Source organism: Oryx dammah, unplaced genomic scaffold (assembly GCF_014754425.2).
Source record: "Oryx dammah isolate SB20612 unplaced genomic scaffold, SCBI_Odam_1.1 HiC_scaffold_13, whole genome shotgun sequence".
NCBI lineage: Eukaryota > Metazoa > Chordata > Mammalia > Artiodactyla > Bovidae > Oryx > Oryx dammah.
This window is the reverse complement of record NW_024070197.1, coordinates 58074151-58095076: the sequence shown is the minus strand read 5'-3', so window position 1 is coordinate 58095076 and position 20926 is coordinate 58074151. Positions and strand designations below refer to the sequence as shown.

General features: G+C 44.1%; 1 protein-coding gene across 1 annotated transcript in view; it reads right to left on the bottom strand.

Moving 5' to 3' along the window:
* Positions 1 to 4844: 4844 nt before the first annotated feature.
* MAF (MAF bZIP transcription factor) overlaps positions 4845 to 20926 on the bottom strand; it is a 22093-nt gene continuing 6011 nt past the window's right edge. Inside the window, exons 2-4 of the mRNA XM_040254136.1 lie at positions 20527 to 20921; positions 8468 to 8528; positions 4845 to 6246 (exon numbers count right to left, since the gene is read on the bottom strand). Of these exons, the coding sequence (XP_040110070.1) occupies positions 8495 to 8528; positions 20527 to 20921 (429 nt within the window). The 3' untranslated portion in view covers positions 4845 to 6246; positions 8468 to 8494. The remainder of the gene's footprint in view (positions 6247 to 8467; positions 8529 to 20526; positions 20922 to 20926) is intronic.

The window sequence follows — 20926 nt, the reverse complement described above, 5'->3', positions numbered from 1 at the left end:
CACATTTTCTTCTAGGCATCACTCAACCCCAGTTAGAAGAGGATGGCCAAGGAGGAGAGGGCAAATGGGCCTACATTACCCGTGCTGAGGTTAAACACTGAGCTGTTTAACTAGGAAAGAGAATAAGCTGGGTGAGGAGAGGTGGCATGGTGTCCAGCTAGAAATCCCTGCATGCTTGTGGTGTGAGGTCAAATCGTATCTGACTTGCTCCTAGGCCAGAGTTTCTACATCTCTATAAAGGGGATTAAAGTAACCCTCCCTCTGGCCGCGCTGAGGATCAGCAATGGCACAGGTCCTGGCTACCAGAGACGCTCAGTCGATGTGAAGCTCTGGATGACCATCAAAGGACAGATGGTTGAGAAGATGACGGATGGAGGAGCGTCACGGTCTCCAACTCCACGGACGTTTTCTCTAATGCCTGACCAACAGGTGACCGCCCCCAGAGGACCAGAGGAAATGGGGACTATCAGCTCTGCACTCACTATTTTAAAATCTGACTCTCACAGTTTCTATACCTGCAGAGTTAGAGGGAAAAAATTAAAGTCATCAGCTTGAAACCCAGTTCATTTCTGAAATCCCTGAGAAGTGGGATTGGAAAACAAGCCCTGTATGCATTTGGTAAGATACATGCATGTTTCAGCAACCGATATGGAAGTCTACCGCCCCTTCTTCTACACTGTTCCTTTCCTTCTGGCGATCTTCCCAAAAGCTGAACTGCAGACAACCTCTAACGCAGCCTCCCCAATGTCCTGGTTACATGAGTTGGCATTCTGGGTTCAAGGGTATGTCTCTGGTACCTTTGTAATACTGTTTTCCAGTTTCAGAAAATAAGACCCTGCTAATGAGCAAATCACAAGCAGAAGATCTGCTTTGAAAAACTAGCATTTCATTTAATGAGATAATCTGGCACTGATTTAAAATGATTACTTGCTTTGCCAATATGCATGAATGTCCTCTCATTAAGCATACTGTACCTCTATTATATGTTGCGTTCTTTGGTTTGAAATTTACAGAACATGTTCTTTTATTATTGTATTTTATTTTACTGGAACATTTTAGGGTTTGTTCATTTGGGTTTGTGCCAGGGAACCTCCCATTTTGCCCCAGTAACTGACTCACACCAACCTCTTCCCTGTAGTCATGAACCCCAAGTCTCAAGGCCTTGGATGCTGACAGCTCTATTGACATCTCTGATCAATTTCATTTCCATTTTCATACACTGAATTATTTTTCAAATGTAAAGATTTTATTGTGTAGTGTCCTGTTTCTAGGTAGAATTCTATACCCCTTTTCATTTTTCATAGTAACAGTTTAATACTTAAGAGTTGGAAAGACATACAAGAAAGTCTATAATGAGAAAACTTCAGGATACTCCCATATAAATAACTCTCGTCTTCAATGTGACATATACAGAACAGGGTTTGATGCACAAAGCCTTTCAAAAAACTACACTTTTCAGATTCAAACCCAATAGTCCTGAGAAATAAAGGGCTAACTTTTGCTTGGTATTAATCACAAATTACTTTTTCCTTTAAAAAATTAATTAAAAACATGAGATGGAATAAATATTTCAGGCAACCAGCAGTGAAATGGGAAAATACCATGTGTTTGGAGTTTTAGTGCCCTCTGAGTACAGAAATTTATTTGCAGCAAGCAGAAAATAGACAGCAAGCATAAAAATACAGCACAGTCCCCCTAGTAAAATTATTTATCAAGCTAACAAGGGAGGGACCCTTCTAGTAACAACAAGCCAGCAAGGAAAAGACATGGCTTTATATTTTACCTTTGGGTTAGCAACCCAGTAAAAATGCCAACTGACAAGCACTTCACATAAACATTTCTTTCTAAATGAGCTTCCTTGTTAGAAGAAAGGAAAAAAAAAATGTCTTTCTAGCTAAGGCACAGTACAGCTTACAGAGAACTTAAGCATATATACACTAACTCTTTAGGGGCAAAATAATATAACTGAAAGAAGAAGTTAATGTGAATGACGAACGGACTTAACAAAACAAATTTAAAGTTCATTGAAGAAAATGTGCTTATATTCTTATCGCAGTATCCTCATAAGGATATCTACAGACGTCCACAGTTTTGTAAGATGATTTTTCCGGGCCATCTTAACAGTCTCCAAGAAAGAAATACATACATATATACTCATATATAAGATATATATGTACTGACATTGCCTCTACTGTACAAGCCTCATTGCTATATATTTTTTTCAAATACGTATTTTATGAGCAAAACCCCAAAGTCAGACTTTACAGTTTAACAATACCAAACTTTGATTATAAATTACAGATCACTTTACTGCAGGTTACAATGGCCAAACCGAAAAAGGAAGAAAAGAGAAGAAGAAAAAAAGTGGGGCGGGGGATCCTCGAGTTGAAGCCAGACAGTGACTTGATCCCAAATAAATTTAAAAGAAATAGTAAAAAGATGCATTCTCAGAATGACTGCACCCTCAATAGCTTGGACAGTAACACCTGATGGATTTACAATGAAATCACACACTTGAAACCCATCTTTCCTAAAGTGACACCTATGGTCATTAACCGTGGCTTTTTTCCCCCTAGTTGTATCAGGAGACGACGCAGAATGTGAAGGACACTGTAAAACGTTGAGTAAAGATAGACAGAAACGTCTTGGTGGATTAGAACTCCTCCTCCCGCACCGCCCACCACCGCACCCCCATCAGTGCCTTAAAAAATACAAATTTCTCAGCAACAGGGATGGAAAGGTTTTCGTTCCTAATATGATCTGGCTCGAATAAAATAGGATGAAAATTTAAAAAATAAAACGAAAACCTTCCTTACTTTTTTTTTTTCCTGTGGGGAGCCGGGCGCCCGTCACAGTGCTTGCTGCTGCTGAAAGCTCTAAGCTCTGGAGGACTACGGAACCCCTCGCTCTGGAGCAGGAACCCGATTGCGAGACCCAAACGCTGCAACTCAAGACCTCGCAGCAGAGTTTGAGAGCTGGGCGGTTCTCTGCCCACACACGCGTAGGGCGGGTTTACTGCACATACGGGTCACGTGCCATTTGGTTACACCGACCTTGGGGCGTTTTCCACCGGGCTGGTCAGGATGCTACAGGGGAAGCAAATTGGAGCGCCAATGGAGGTAACATCTTAATTAACCAGGGTCCCCATGGAGACGAGAGTGTTTCGAACGCATCCTATTTTTTACCAAGAATTTTATCCCCAACAACTCAGCTGGGGAAGACTCTGAAAGCAGCGCGTTCTGGGTCCACGGGCTTCACTGGACCAGCAGAGCGCCGAGCACGTGGGAAGGACGTGGGAAGGCCTTGCCTCCCAGGAAAGAAAGTGATGCCCCGGGGCCTCGCGTGCGCAGGTGTGGTGGATCTCCAGCCGTTGCAGGGCGGTCTCCTCCCAGGCCGCCCAGCAGCCCTGAGGCTTCCAGAAAGCCTGTACTGTCCTAAACCACTGCTCCTTCCCTGGGAGAGCTCTGGTCCAGATCTCCAAACAAAGCACGTGCGCTTTCCTTCTACGACGCAGTGGTGAGAAACTGCTTCGCTTTGGGACTTTAAAAGGAGGAAAAGAGAGGAGAAAAAAAGGGGGCGGGGAAGGTCTGGGAAAAATGAATAACGCAATAGTGTTTGGGCATTAGGACAGAACAGCCAGTAGGCACTACCCACTGAAGCGGAGGAACGAGGCAGCGCTTCTCAACTGGGGTCCAGAAGATCAAAATCGGTGAAGGGGATTTCTGCTCCCTCTTGGCGACCCTCCGCTGGGCAGAGAGCGAAGCCAGGCCTGCGTGCCCAGCAGAGTCCCCTGGCCTTCTGAAAAGCAGTGCAGGATTTCCAGCACTGTCAGACGTATCTGTGCACCCCAAGATGCTTTGAAAGGACTTTGATGGGGGCGGGGGGGGGGGGAAAAAAGAAGAGAAAATGTAAAAGGAAACAGGAAATTCTCTTCCCTATTCAAGTCAGCCCAGTAAGAGATTCCGACTGTCAGCTTCCCCCCTGCCATTTCTTGTGCATCAGGAATGAACCTCATTTTAAATATAAACAAGCCAGAGGCACACCATCGCAGGGAGGCTCAAACCCTTTAATTAACCACCATCCGTAAAGAAAAAAAAAAAAAAAGGTCTCCACTTGGATTAAGTTTGGGGTAGGGGTTCAACCCTGGTGTCAGAATCCCTTTAAATAATTGCTAACACTCTCCCCACCCCCGACCCCAATGACTGAGGACTCTGCTTGGCTGCTGGCAGGAGCCAGAGAAGAAAAGAAACTTTGTCTGTAGCACCCAATTTAAAGGAGGCAGTGACCTCAGGGTCAATTTCAGATCAATTCGATTCTCACCTCCACTGCCTACCTGCTAGCAAATAATGTTAACCTGCTTTTCTCTAGACTGAAAGGACTGAAAGGAAATCGTCACTTGCTGCAAGTGGATGACCCCTTATTAGAGGATGGATGCTTGCTGAAAGCAACATGGAAAACAACTCCCTTCCTCTTTTTTGTCACTTTCACCTCACCAATGATTAAGGTGTAAGATGCACCCCTGTCTTGATAATTAGGTGTTAATATCTTCCAGCAGCTTATACTGGAGGTCAGGGCTGTGTTGTCTCCAGTGACAATAACTGTAATTCCCACAGCTGGTCTGACTTGCCCACTCAACACCTGACGCTCCTTCCCCCTCCCTTCCCCAGTATTAATTCCCCCATCTGAAATTATATAAATGCTAATGGCTTTATTACGTTTCCCGTAGATGCTGGAAAGAGAGGCACTCTGAATTCTGCCACTGGCTTACCCTTGTCCCAGCATTTTCCAAATACTGCAAAAAAGAAAAGAAAAAGGAAAATAAAAAATAAAAGCAAAACCAACCCTTCTGCATAGCTCATTTATTGCTGATAATTTCATTAGGTGCCAGGAAAAGCAAAAAATGCAGACACTAAACAACAACTTTACAGTGATTTTTGGATCGAGGAAATGAAAGACTCAGCAAGCTGGAGGCGAAGAGAGTTTCAACATTGGCATCTGTGAACGGCAACAATAAATCTGAGATTCTGGCAGGTGACTGAATGTGTGCTTTTAGAAGGAAAGCTCTTGACAGAAGCATCGTTTTGTTTTAAATAACGAGTGCTATACTCCTGTGCAAAAACCCTCCCCCCCACCACGCCTGCCCCCACCAAATGCATAATGTCTCTTTAAGATAGCCCCTTCAATAGCATCCTAAGGACCACTGAAAATAATGGGACTTCATTAAGCTGGTTGCCCTGTACTTGCTCCACCATAATTGATTGATTAAACCCGCTCACTAGTGGGGCCAGTGTCCACAGAAGGACGTTAGGCAGCCTTGTGGGGGAAGAAGGATGGGGGGTGGCTATCTAAACAAACAACAACAAATAATTTGATAAGGTAAGCCGCGGTATGAAACAGTTTAAACAGAGTTATTTTCCCTTCCTTTCTCAGTGCCAGCACACACAGTGATGTCATTTGCTGAAGACACACTCCTGGAATCTCTGAGGGGTTGGTCCACTCTCCACATCTGCATGCCAGACTGCACCCTACTCTTTGCTGTCCTCCGCGGCAGGGCACTTACTCTGAAAGCGGAGTCCTGAGAGGCCCTGAGGGGTCTGCAGTGAAGCCAGAGTCCAGACCAGCCACTGTTCTCACACCGGCTTTTCAAACACGGGCGCTAAGAAGTGAAAACTTACGTTCTGTGTTTTTCATACAGCCTTTGCCTGAGAACACCTGATTCACCATTTCTGTTAAAAGATGTTGATGGACTCTGCGAGGGAAATAACAGTTACAGCATCTGTAATTCTATGTCTGAATTAAACAGCTGTGCTCAGGAACCCACATGGACACTGGCCATCAGGCATCCATGCTTGCATTTTATTTCTGGGTGATCACGGGCAGCGATGTGGGAGGACACGTTATACAAAATAGAAACGAGATTCCGGAGTCCTTTTACTGTGTTTTTGTTTATATCCCAGCTCGTAACAGAGTAAAGCCTCCCTTGCGTTGGTTTGAATTCACATTGGTACAGTCAGGATAAAACATTTTCCACCCAGCTAACTGTAAGATTAGGAAGAAAGAAAAACTGTTGGGTACTTAGAACCTGGGGCAGAGCTGTTTATACGAATTCCATCAGGAATTTCCCACGAGTGACGGGAAAGCTACAAACAGGCCTCTCCCCTGTGTGTGTCCCACCTGCCCTTCCCCAGGGCGGCTCTGTTAAGGCTCGGATGCATCCGGGTGGGTCTGAGAGAATGTCAGGAACATCTGTAAGGGCAGAGCAGACACATCAGCTGGCTCAGGTCCACCACCACCTCCTGAAATTAGTGTTTCAGCACAGAAGACGAAAGAGCATGTATTAAAGGCCTGCCTGCTTTCAATTGTGGTGCAAGCTATGAGTAGCTGTTAATCTCCTTTTGACAATTCACCCTAAAGAGACAGCCTCCGAGGTGAATTCCAAAGCCACCCTTGGCCTTAGGGTCACGCAACACCATCACCTGGTTCCATGGCAATGATGCTGACCCAGGGTGCTACCATGGAAAAACTGACATCAGAAAGCACCGTGGGAGCACTGTTGTCTTGGCGCGTTAGAAGTCCTTCCTTAGAAGGCACGACCTTGACAAATCACCTACTGGGGCAGACGTGTGTGTGTGAAGCTGAAGCACGCACTGGAGGGAGACGTTAAGACCAAGAGACGCTGCGGGAATGGAGCACTTCATCTGTTGGTGGCAGCCCTTAGGGTCACTATTCTGTAATAATACCAAGAACCATGATAGAATCTAGACTATGCTTATGAGAATAAATAAAAGGTGATTAAATGCCTCCCCAAATGGCTTCTAATCTAAGTCTCAGACTCTCGTCTAGAAAATGGCCAGAAATAAACCATGAAGTTGTACATAAAAGAAATCAACAGGAGAGCAGAAAACTACTGGTTGCCCATTTCTGGCTTCCGGGACTGAAATCTCTAACCAAAATGACTTTCTAAAAATAAACTAACTCTCCCAAGAGTATCAAATATTAAACTTTTCATATATCCACTTATAATATCTAATATCACAGAGTAACTTTGAGGAATTGTTCTCCTACCCAACGTCCCCATCTGACCAAATGCCTTTTTCTTCCTGATTCTCACCTGTCAATCATGTTCACAGATGAAATTTGATTTCTCTCCCACCAGTAACCTTATATGAAATATAACCGGGGGAGGGGGGGTTAAGACCCATGTGAACCTTGCCTTAAAAGTTCATTAACTCTTTGCTCAAAATGGATGGTTTCAGTGTAACAAAACCTGCCTGGTGGGTCTAGATCATCCTATTTAATAGATGGCTTTCAAATTTCAATTATAAAGACAAGGAGAGAAGAAAGGGATAAAGTTTTGATACAGCATGCACACACGAGAACACACAAATTAATCCCAATAGTATACACTGAATTAAAAATCTACATATGAGAACTATTAAAGAAAATGTTAATTTTGTTTAAGGCTAGAAAAGAAATCATGTTAAATAGTCACAGTCCAGTTACTCAAAGACTTTCCCAATAACAGTATGTAAAAGTAAGTAATCAGATACCATGTTTGAAGAGGGGGGGGAAAATGTGGGTCTGTTTTCTGACATCCTCAATTCACTGGATTCTTAAAAGTGTCTCCTTGGCAAAGAATAGCAATTTGACAGTGTGACTTAAACCAAAAGCTGTACTTCATGCAAATTTCTCAGCAAGCAAATTTCATTAAAAAAAAAAATCAAACTTCATTCCATTAGCCAATAAGAGGTAACAGGAATACATAAAACAATAATGCTAAATAATTATTGGTGTAAGAGTGTTGGTCTGGTTCTCCAAACGAGGAGGATTCATAATTAAATTCACCCTGGGAACCTCATAATTGCAAACCCATTTAAACAGTTTAATTTCAAATTTTTTTTTTTGTCGATGAAAATCAGATTTCTGACCCCCATATCCTCCTTCAGCCTAGTGGGGAGTGGCTCCAAACTTACATTTGGACGCAGAGGAGGGATACAATGTATTTTGAAATTACACTAACTTTTCCAAATGTGAGCATGGAGTGGGTTATAGGAGACTGTAAATTTGGAATGGTTATGTGAAGCCGGCCAACGGCTGGATTCTAACGGCACAGATTCGCCCAGATTGTCTGACGTTTGGTCAGAGACACCGGGCAGCTCTTTGGAGGTCAGGAGACTCATGCTGGTTCAGGCTGAAGGTCTGAGGTCTGCTCAGACTGGCTGAGAGCTCTGTGCCCCGTGCCTCGGTGATGACTACAGTACAGAAAGGCATGCATGCTGGTCTCGCAGCCGCCAGCCTCCTCCTCAGCATCAGGCATCACCATCGATGTACGCGTGAGACCCAGACACTACGGCTGCGGAAGCAGGAGGCTTCCACACCTGGAGAACGATCCGCATTCCTCACTCGCTCGCTCGCTCATGGAAAATGCATTAAAGCAAGCACATGCAAATCAGAAATCAAGAGGTACCTCTTTGACTTCGGGCAACAGGATTTCTCACATCACTGATGTAGAGGATTCCCTTGGGTACCTGATTCAGTAAATATATTAAAATAAACAAAGGGTCATTAATAACCACGAAGAGGGCTTTATAAGGACAGCATGTTCAAGGCCGCCTAACTAGCTACGAGAAGGGCAGAATGAGAGCCAAAGAAGAGGAATTCAGGTCCACTTGCTTTGGCAGCCTGGTCTCAGCCCTGCCAGAGGAAGGGTTCGCATGGAAGAGAACAGCGCGGTGTGCTGCGTCAGCGCCCCCCTCCACCCTGCCTCTGATCTTGCGAAGGTGGAGACAGTGATGTCCACTGGCCTGGCAGCCGGCATCAGCCCTGAAGCTGCCCTCAGCTCAGAGAACCAGGTGATCCTGGGTTCACAATGGATGAGGACTGAAAGGTCTCTGATGGGTGTACCCCAGGTGTTCAGACTGAGCACCTCTTGGGGAACCAAACTGGCCCACTTCTCCCTGGCTTCGTTACCTAGACCGGATTCTCTTCCATCTTCCCCCCTCCTCTTCCACAGACAGGGTTTATTCTGCTAGTACTGTTGACCTTAACTGTAGACATTCTCTTAACAAATACAACCATTTAGAGACCACTCTTTTATTTATTAACTTCCACTCTGTTTAAATTAGTAGCAGGGAATGCTTAGAACGGTAGTATGAAAATGAAGTTGCTTAAAAAAAAAAAAGTCTTTTTTGCTTCACAGTGAATAACAAAGCACAGTAATTCAAAGTAGTTTAGCTTTCTATGGTTCAAAAACCCCTTATTGCTATTAGCTGTACTAATGTAAGTGGCAAAATAATTATCATTTACTGTACGGAGCCCAACATTTTCCAGACAGCAGTTTAATAACAAAGCAGACCCGTCATTTCTCTGTATAGTTAGCCATACTCTACAAGTGCAGACTGTCAAAATATATTTAAAATCTAATTTAAAAAATTCAACATGGTTACAACAAATCTGTGTACAATAACTGTGATAAACCAGTAAGTCAATCTAATTTTTTTCCAGTGTGGAGATTCAGTTATTCTTCTTTAATCTGCCCCACTTTTATTTGAATTACTTTACAATTGGTGTGAAAAAAATACACGACACATACAGCTGCTGAAATATCTAGGCTGCTGCAACTGACATAGACTCTTTTACTTAAGTTTTCATGTAGTGTAACTCTCTAATTTTTCCAATGTCCTTTATCTAAACAGTCTGACTATGCATTAAAACACAGATAAATAAATTTGGACTCATATCTGTCAGAGTGGTCCCAAATACATTTACGGGCTTTCATCCGCATTTCATGTTAGAAATGATTTTTTAAACGTTATGGCACAAGCTACTATTTTTCATGTCAGAGTATATACTAATCTTTTGCCAAATATATTATTTCTATGCAAAAAAAAAAAAGAAAGAAAGAAAGAAAGAAAAGATACAAGAAACATACTGAAGTTATAAAACCTGGAAGTGTTATCCATATCATTGTTCTCCATTTCAAGTTCAAGGGGCTAATCTCAAAAATTAAACAGAAGACAAAACAAAACTTCCCATATAAGTTTACTTTTTAAAAAAAAACAACCTTTAGGAACAACAGATTCCATTCGAAACACAAGTGAGTAGAGTATAAAAGCTTCTGAGATTGTGGAGGGAATATTTTTAATTCCTTTGGGGCACTCCAAACATATGTCAAGCTTCTGCAAGGAATATTTTACATGACATCATAGACTCGTGAAGCATTCTTCAATTTTAGAACAATATTACAAAGCAATAATTGAACGGAGACTTTGCAAAAATGCCCCTTTGCCTTCCTGACCAGCTCATTGATAGCCTCTGTTATTTTTGGAGAAAAAGAATCAGGCCTCATTAAATGTGATATTTGGCATCTTGCCTGAAATCTCATAAAGTAGATGTCCTTTTTAGATCACTGGTGTCATTTTCCTCAAGATGACCTCTATTCTCTGACCACCTGGGGAACCCATCCTGTTATCAAGGCCTTTTCTCTCCGAAGCAGGGGAGAGAGATTCAGTTCGCACACATGAATAGCGTCCAAAAGCTAATGCCATGTTCTATCCTCATCACCTTCACCCAGCCTAGTCACTAGGGAAGAACGGAGGGGGCAAGGGGACCTCGCCTGGGAGCAGAGAGGAGATTCTCAAGCTGGACTGCGCCGGGTGCAGTCCAGGCCGGCCATCTTCCAGCACAGAGCCTCCACAAGCGGGATCTATTTACCTAATGATTAAATGGTACTTTTTAAATAGCATAGGAATGTGCAGTGATACTCCAAGGAAGATTTGAAAAGGTGTCATGAGTGGTACAGTGCAGGGGGAATTAACACGGACAGGGCGCCCTGAGAACACACAGGTGGTCCGCACGCACCTCCTCGCTGCCCTGAGTCATGCCAAGTCTGGCCACGGTTTTACGGGAAGATCGTCTTCAGCCATTCGGGCTAGGTTTGGCTCCCGCCTACCAACACGTGGAGTAGACCGAGGAATTCTTGTCGTGTGCTCATTAGTATGTCCTGATGTGGAAACTGCAGATTCATCTTTGAATAGCTTCCCCCTCTACAATGTATTAAAGAGCTTCACAAGGAGGTAGATAGATACATGGCAGATGACAGAATATGTTGGGTTCACTGCCTGAAAACAGACTCAACCATCATCTTTTAACCAATTTCATCTGAGAATCATCACTGCAGGCTTCCCCCATCCTAGCGAAAAGGACTTTAGTGGAATCTGGCAATGTAAAAGCGGCTCAGGTGCTGAGACCCTTGCATTCCTTTCATCATATTTATCTGCCCATTTATGAATCCTTCCCTAAGAGGAGAAGAAGGGGGAAAGGGGAAGTTTATTTAAGAAGGTGCAGAGATGCTTAATTACCTTACACTGAAGGGTCTAAAAAACTGAAGTTCCCTACAAGGGAAAAAAAAAAAAATCCTGCATGGAAGGGCTCTTTTCTGAAATGAGTGATTTTAAACTTTGTCCTTTGCAGACAGTTCCTGAGTGTCTGAGATTCAGCAGCCACTGTGTTAAACCCGGGAATGCAAGCGAGCCTCTGTAGCTAGAGCTATGGGTGAGATCCTAATGAAGTTTGCTTGAGCGGCTTTCCCCTACAATAAGCATCAAACTGTATCAAGGCAAATCCCAACTGTACTATGGAGATTTCTAGAATGACTTAAAGCAGGTTATCTGGATTCCCTTCCTTTTCTCTTTTGCCTCTTCACTCTGTCTGTAACCAGAGAAGGGGAAAAAGAAAATAAAGCTAGATCTGGAAAATGGGCCAGAAAATTAGTAGAGTAAAACCCAAATGACCTAGACCTGAAGATCTTACTTCCAGAAGGTTCCTGGGGCGGCTGGAGTGTGGTGTGAGGGTCCCAAGTGAAGGAGGAGCGTTTTAGAACTGAATCCCGCTTCCTCCCTCCATGCGCCCACCCCTGAGCTCAGCAGAGCAGCACGTCCCCAGTTCCCAAGGCCTCCACTGCGGCTCAGGTGTCCTCCTGGAACACTTGAACCAAACCCCAGTACACATCCAAGAAGCGGGCTGGGCCCCGGCCGCACTGGGAGTGACCGCCAGTGGTGCCCCAGGAGCAGGTGCCGGCTTGGGCATTTCACAGGGAGTCGCTTTGCAGGCAGAGTCCTCAGCCTTCACTCCCCACCCAGGGGTGCCGCCAGGGCCTGGGGCACGCAGGGACTGCCCGTGACCTCAGGCGGCAGCTGGACCCCACCCCCATGATCCTTGTCCTTCTGCACCTGCCGCAATGGCCAGGGGACCCTGAGGGTGGAGAACACTCCTGGCTGGGCAGGGCTGCCCAGAGCGAAGGGGCCCCAGAAGCTGCAGCCGTGCTTAGACACCCCAGAGCCACCTCCCAGCTCTTCTCACCCCAGCCTCTGTCTGCACGGGGACTGGCACAGGAGCGGGTTGATGGGCCCCGAGCCCCAGCTTAGGTGACTGCTTTCCGGTCCCGTGCAGTGACTTCTGAGTCTCTCTGATGGCTCTGGTGACTAGGCATGAAATACAGACAGGACCCTGGGATGGGCCAGGGGCCAGGCGCTCAGGGGCCGAGGCCCTGGAGCTAAGGACATGGCAGTTGTCTTCAGGGATCCTGGGGACTCAGGGTCTGCCACCGGCCTGTCAGTCATCCTGCAAATAAATCTGGTCTGGTGGGTAGCAGGGGCCCCGAGAATGACCTAGAGTTGACCCCTGGCGATTAGGGGTCAGAAGCCAAGGTTGGTCTCTGTTAGTGACACCACCACCCCCCAGCCCAGCCCAGCCCCTGTACACCAGCTAGCTGCCCTCTGCTCTGCTTTGCTTCCTGAAAAAATCCCCCAAAGGAGACCAGAAACCCACTTCTCCAGGCTTCCGGAAGCAGATGAAGGCATGGAGAACGAGGAAAAATTTGAGGGGGGCAAAAGGGAACACGGCTCTGCTGGCTGGGGTTTTCAGCTCAGGGCCCCCTTCACGGCCTCCTTTTCAGCATTCTCTTGGGACAGGGACAGTGGTGGGTGGTATTTCTCCTCTCCCCCTTCTACAAAGGTTTCATGGCCTCGCCTATTTCCTACCCGAAAGAACCAACCGCAAGGAAAAACCATTCTTTGGAATCTCAGCTTGGAAACACTCAACGCTGGTGATCAGAATATTTAGAATAGATTCAGAATCCAAATCCCCCGTGTGTAACTCACACCCAGGCAGGCCTGGGCTGGGTGGGGGCCAAGGGGGTGTGGGGGTGAGCACAGAAGTATTTCCTCTCCTCTCCCCCGTCCCAAACCTCCACAGACCACCCCTCCCTCATCCTCCCTTCTTGAATTAATGCCCCTCTCTAATCGTAACTAAAGGTCCAAGAATCTGTGGAGAAGGGAGGAATGTGATTTTGCAATCCAAAGTCCTAATTATAGGTGGGGGGGCGGGAATAGTTATTTGACAAAAAGAAAGGGAAGGAAAAGGGACTGTGTACTGAGCGAGGAAGAGGTGCTTGGTAGATGGTTATGATTTGGGTTGAGAACCGTGCATTCCAATCAGAGCCTCTCTGTGGAAAAATGCATTTTGTGAATTTCTTAAAACTGTCCAACTCTGATGCACTTTCATAGAAAGATCCAATTTCTGTGTGCCGCTGATGTGTTCTTCCTATCTTAGCCTTGTTGTATTGGGCAAACTTAGGGAAAACACACAAAGGGCTTTCAAAATTAAACAATGAAACTGTCACGATGCCATCAGACCTACTGCGGTGAGCATAGAAATATGGGAACAGCACATCCGACTGGTCCCAAATGCCCCCACAGCAAAGTCACAGGCTGATATATTCATAAATGCCCGAAAGTTAAGACATTCGCAACTTCCTCTAAGCTCTTAATTGGGGTTCTAGCTCTAAAATTGTTTTCAAAACAGAAACACATGTGAACATACAGGGAGGAAATGGACAGCTGAACCTAGCCTGCACCTGCGTGCAAATGTGCACACGGGGTGATATGCCTTCGAAGGCGGTGTCACAGCTCTCTCTGGCTTCCCTCATTTCTCACCTCCCACAGACGCTATGGGGACGGGCGGGGAGCTGCGGGTTTTGCTACGCCTTCGTGCTGAGCAATTTGATTTGCTTTGTTTTTTGTTGTGTCCCTCTCGAAAGGGTAAAGATGCTCCCACATTGTGGCCGGACTGTACTCCTTTATGCCCTGACAGTCATGAGACAGCCTGGGAGGCTGAAACGCTCTCACCCTGTCCCTTACCCTCGCTGGAGAGAAAAAAAAAAACAAAAAAATGCCCAGACAGAGCTGGGTTTGTTCACGAGCCCCGGGTGGAGCCAGGCTTGGAGAGGATTCCCCTTTTCTGGGGCTGTGTGATGTCTAGATTTTGAAGATTTATATCAAAAGTGAGAAAAGCAGTGTTATCGAAAGGTGGGTGAAGGCTCCAGCTCTGTTTTTAAACACGTACAAAAACAGACAAACACGTACATCTGCGTTCGGAGGTCTGAAGGGCTGGATCACCTCCCTGATAGCTCCTGTCTGCCCAGTGCTGGACTCGGGGCATCTTTTAAATTTGGGATGGGCCCACGGTGAGAAAACAAGCTTTAGGTGTCTCTCATTTTCCTGTTGACAGCAAGGAAGACACCGACTCCGTTATTCATGCAGCCTCCTGAGGAATCATCAGAAGTGGTAAAAAGTATAGCCTCTCATGGTAGATGTCTCTTCCCTAAAAACGAAGGCATTTATTTCTTCAAAGAAAAGGGACACAATTTAAGAGTAAATCAAATGAAAGTAAATCGCAGATGAGCAGTCTAAAGCGGGCGAATCAGACTTCCCAGCCTCTCTGATCACACGTTTATATAAGAAGTAAGGTCTCCAAGCCTGGCTGTGTGTTTTACTGGCATGGAAATTAGCCAGCTAAAGCTTGTCACTCATGGACCTCAGTCTTCCAACCTATCTTGGTTAGTCTTTAACTACCAACAGGCAAAAATGTGGCAAGCAAACTTTTAAATATATTGATCGGCCCAGAATGGCGGGTGGAGTGCGTTTCATCAAGTCAAGGGTGAACACGGAACTAAGCTGGCCTAAACCAAAAAATAAAGACAACGGCAAAAACCTTCCAACTTTGGGACTTGCGAACCTTTGAATGTGTCAGAAGCCACGTGGGTCATTTCAGACAAGGACATGCGGGGAATGCGGCGCCTGGGACAGCTGCACCCCACGTTTGCAAGGCTGGTTACCATTTGCCCCTGCCCACTGCGTTTAGCCTGAAAGCTGGTGGTTCGGCAAGGGGAGGTCCTGTTTAAGAGCGGAAGTACCTCTAATTGACAGGTGTAAATAAAAACTACTGGGGTGAAGGTATAAGGGAGAAAAGATCAGAACCTTAGAAGTGCACATTCAGTAATAAATATAGCATTTCCCATTGGAATGGCCTCTGTTGAAAGCCCAGGTGGTTATGGCATGAAGGCAAATAAATATGATTATCTAGACATCATTTCCTCACTGAGAACAGGAAGTAGAACCTCTGCCTATCTGATGTCAGTCTATTAATGTGTCAGATACATTGTAAAAAATTATTACATGGTTCTGGGGAAAAAAGGAAACATGGGAAGTGATTTTGTGGCTGCCTGAGAGCAAGAAGGGGGAGGGAAGAAAAGCCCACGGAAGGGGTGTACTTAACTAACTAGTTTCACTTACGGCTCTGCCTGAGGAATGACCACATTTGACATCACTGATAATTACAATACTATCCAGGGCCCGAGAGGAAACCAGGGTGCTCGACTCTGCTAAAGCTTCTGCCCATGGCATCTGCTTGGGGAGGGGAATAAAAAAATTTTTGTTTTCTTCTTAGTAAAATTATCTGCCAGAGAAACAATGAAGCGCAGAAAAGTACTGCTTAGAGTGTGCATGTGTACCACAGGCTTTTAAAATGCTGGCTGTTAACCTTCTGGGACACTACCCTTTATACCATTGTACATACCTTGTAAATTTCAGTGGATTTTTTTTTTTTAAACAATATTACAGGTTGAAAATAAGCGAGTCTATTTGGGTTGGTGAATCAAGTCAGAAGCACCAGCATGTTTCCTGTGGGTCTGTACCTAAGACCCTCAGACAAGAGGCACAGTTAATTAGTGTGGAGGTTATACATGTAATACCTTTCTTCTCTAACACAATCATTTATTCTCTTTTTAAAAAAGGGAATCAAACAGAAGTCAAGGATTGGCTGTTTTTTATGACTGCAGACAGTAATAATAATAATAAGAAATAGAAGTCTCATGTAAATTTCATTTTGTGAATACACGGGTAAAGCACATGATCTTGGGGCTTCCAAAATGTGGTACGTCCCACAGATGTGAGTGGGCTCAGTTCTGCATTTGGAATGAAAGGAATTTTAACACTATTTAGACAAAGCCTCAAATGCAGTGTGAAGGGAAAGCTAGATTTCCTTACATGATTTAAACAACAACAAGATTTAGAGACCTATTTGTAATAAGGGCGCTCCGGCAGGATTTAGGATTTTTTGGTTAAAAAAAAAAAAAGCATGTATTTGTGTTCACCACACATTACATTTCAAAGCTCTTTAGTAATTTTTTTCCCCTAAATATGGTTACTTCTTCTAACGCCTTTTATTAGAAGTTAAACTTCTCTTAAAGGCAGCCACCAAAATCACACTTTTTTTTTTTTTTTGCCAACACTACTCTGTGTTTTTCATATTTGGGCCCCAAACCTGCTTATTATATTGAACTGCCTTGTAGGGTCCTATCAAAACACCTAATTGTTGGACGACTGTATTTTTCTCTGAAGTGGCATTTCCCATGAGATAATTAGAATAACTCCATCCTGGTCACTCTTATCTGGAACATGTGTTTGCCTAAAATCTTGCATCAGATGCTGGGCTCTCTAAGTGATACATCCATTTCTGCTTCTACAGTGGGAGACTGCAAATCTCCTCGCTGGGATCAGACCAAAAAAAAAAAAAAAATCTCTGAAGCAGAGAACAGCTAAGTTCAAGCACATGGAAGAAGGTTTACTAAGACTTCTGTTAAAGCAAAACGAAGTGTGGATTCAGGGTCCCTATCCAAGCTAACAGTGAGAGAAAGGTCAAAATGCCCTGTTAGCCTCTGGCTTCGTGTTCTGTGAAAGAGGGAAGGAAGGCTGATACACGGCCAGAACTCATCAGCGCCAAGCACAACCTGCTTTCCTCAAAATCAGGCCTTCGTTCAGAGTTGCAATATTATCTTTGTTTCTTTTTTTTAAAAGGACAGAAAAGAAAATAAAACAGAAGTCACTGTGTTGGCCTCTATCTTCAAAACAGTGTTGGCTTTGTCTAACATCCTATTAGTGATCTCGGGGAAGTTGATGAAGAATGCAAACTGCATAAATTTGTAACATTAGCTGCATGAATTTGTGACATTTTTAAAGTAGGTCAATGTTGTTAGTGAAGGTGGCTCCAGACTTTCCAACCGATATTTTCAGGGAGCCCCCACTCACAACCTGTGTTGGGATGAAATACCAATACATCAAACCACAGCCTTTATTTCAATCAGGCATTATTTTTTCGCTCCTATTCCAGGAGCTAAGGTGCTTTGCAGTCATTACCAGCTCATCTACGTGGAGATGCCCTCAGCTAAATTTGCACGGGGAAATATGATTTAATAACACAGTTTAAACCCAGATATATACTTGGACTTCTGTAAGTGAGAGGAGGATTTTTCTTTTTCCTATTTAAGACAAATGACCTTCAAAGTTAAAAACACAAACCAACAACTTTGATGTGTTCAAAGTGTTGATGTGAAATCTTGTCAGGCCTTGCTAACAAGAAAATCATGGCGTGTGAGGGAAGAAGAAAAATAATCAGTTTCAGCCAAAAGGCAAGAACTGTTTATCTTGACCACCGAATGCGTATGTGCCAAGCCATCTCTGCCTGTGCCCTCTTTCTGGGCTCATTTCTCTCCAGATGGGCACGCTGCTGGAGGATCAGACGCTCGGGGCGAGGCTGAGAAGGCCCTGCTCTCCGGTTGGCATTTCTGTTTGTTTCCAGCAGGGCAATGGTGTCTCAACTTATTTAAAAACTGAAAACTTTGACAGGGAGGGGGATTTTCAGAGATCGCAATTTACATTTACATTATATATTACTAATTATTAGAAGAACTGCGCTAACAAAACAGCCTATGTTTCACTCTGAATTATTGCCTCACTACTTCTTCATTACTAGAGAAAAGGATGCCTTTCAAACTTCTAATGCAGTGTTGGGCCCAGTTAAACTGCACACTAAGAAACTGAGTACAGAATCAAAAAAAAAATGCAGTTTATTATTGTAATTATTCTTTCTCTTGATATAACCAGAATTGAAAATGAAAGAAAAGCACATAGGAACATCACGCGTGGTTAGTTAGTAACTCAAGATATAAAACAATTTTGCACAGCAAAATATATAAAAGAAAAGTAACTGACAAGATTTTTTTATATTTATTGTGGTAAGATTTACTTTTCATTTGTTTTTAAAGACAGGATGTCAGTCCCTGAAAATAACATTTACTGATTATTGCGTTTAAAACTGTGGATTTTTTTTTAAGTTACAGAAAATCCAGTTCTGCACCACAATACAACTGTAAAAAAATCTGCATCATCTTAAAACTGTGCAGTAATGCCATTTTTATAACTGCATAAATTTTATTAGCGTTCTAAACAGTTTTGCAAAATGTTTTTTCTATTATATGCTTGCAGGTTATATCTAGTGCAATTCAGTCCCAAATACTTTAATTTGAAAAAAAAAACATACATTTTGAATGTAAAATACCCCTACAGATATAAACAGGGGTGCTTCCCCTTTTAATACTTTGGTTTTCAATACAGTCAGTGGTATAGCAAAGACTACACATACCCAACTTATGTTTAAGTTGCAAGCACATGCTGTATAAGCTACTTTTTTTTTAAACAGTCCCCTTGCAAACTCTACCCCCCTTAACATCACAACAGTAAACAATTTAGTGCATCAATCTTTTAAAAAATCTACAGCTAAACAGACCTAACTCTTTCAAATTTATCTATAACATTCCTTTATCTGTAGCATACATTTTAACTGGGCTAACAGATTATAAAAACTAGAATTAAATTATATACTAGAAACCCATAGCATTCCACATTTGACAATGACCAAAAGCCAAAAAACTAAAAACAAAACAAAAATAATGGGGCAGATTTCTTTCTCTTAAAAATAAATTTTAGACTGCTTTCGGCAACAGCACAATTTTAGTCCACCCAATGGGGTGGTCATTCTCATTTAAGAGGAATACATTAAGAGTTCTTTACTGTTGGCCTTGTTAAATTTTTTTAACCCATTCCGGCATCTTTGACAAGGAGCCTCTTCAGTGCATTTACAATGGGAGGCTGAAGTTCTGAGTAACTCAAAGCAGTTTTGGAGCACATGCAAACTTTCATGGGAAGAAGGCTCTAGGGTTGCACTTTTTTTTTTGTTCTGAACTCAAAAAAGTCATGAGGCAATAAAACAAAAGTATGAATGCCAATGCCATAAGTCTTCGAACGTCCATTTCCAAGCCAAAAGGAAAAAAAAAAAAGAAAAAATAATTATACCATACATGTCCAGCATGCAGGCTTTTTTTTTTATTAATATAATGTCTCTTTTCCATAAAGTCTTTGAAACAGTTATAGTTCATTGTTGCTAAGACAAAGTAGCAAGCATAATAATGCATGAGATGAGAATGAGTTGTTTTTTTTTTTTAATGGCAGACTAAACTCTCAGATTTGGCATCATAAGGACCAAAACTCACGAGTCACACCCAGAAGGTTGATGCAGGCTTGATTGTGGCAGGTTCATGAGGATTTTTTTCCCTCTATTTTAGCATAACAATGCTCAAAAAACCCCGATGGAACTCAGCACGCTGCAAGTCTATAACATTTCACATTTTTTTTTCCTTTGCAAGCTCAATCTCATATGAAGAACTCAGGAGGAGAAAAAAAACTTAGCCTTTTTTTTCTTTTATCTCAAAGGAGATGGGTGGCAAGGGGGTGAGGGTGGAGGATGGGGGTGGGTGAGTTAGGGGCAACACAGCAAGCTCCAAAAACTCAAAGTTCTTTAAAAAAAAATCCAAACAAAATAAAACACACACACACAGAAAATGAACACCAGCTCATGAACTGAAGAAAAAAAAATACGTGAATGATGCAGGCTTTAAAGGTGAGCATGAGGAACTCTGTTGAGATCTTTGAACATTGAGCAAGTGAAAGGGGTGGGGGGGGGGGATGTTAAAAAAAAAAAAAAAAGCCAGCAAGTTACGGAGAATTTCAGATTGGCAATCCATGAGCCAGACCACCAGCCCCTCCCCGACTCAAAAACAGCCGCCACCACCACCATCATCTCGGAGCAGTGTGTGTGTGTGTGTGTGTGTGTGTGGTGTGTGTGTGTTCGTGTGTGTGTGCGCGTGCAGGGGGCAACTGGGGGGGGGGAGTTCGGGAGGGGAGGGGGCGAGGTGGTGGCAGCAAGGCGCTTGGAGCTGCAAGCCCACACCCGAGTCGGACCCCCACGGAGCGCTTAGCAAGGGGGCGAGCTGGGGCCGCGTGTCAGACTCACATGAAAAACTCGGGAGAGGACGGGTTGTCGCTGCTCGAGCCGTTTTCTCGGAAGCCGCTGCTCACCAGCTTCTCGTACTTCTCCTTGTACGCGTCCCTCTCGCGCACCAGCCTGGAGATCTCCTGCTTGAGGTGGTCGACCTGCTGCAGCAGCTGGTTCTTCTCGGACTCCAGGACGTGCCTCTGCTGCACCCTCTTGAAGCGGCAGGACTGGGCATAGCCGCGGTTTTTCAGGGTCCGCCTTTTCTGCTTCAGCCGAATCACCTCCTCCTTGCTGACCCCGCGCAGCTGCCGGTTCAGCTCGCGCACCGACATGGTCACCAGCTGCTCGTCGGAGAAGCGGTCGTCGAAGTGCAGGCCGCCGGCCGCGGCGTGATGAGGGTGCAGGGCGCCCCCCGCCC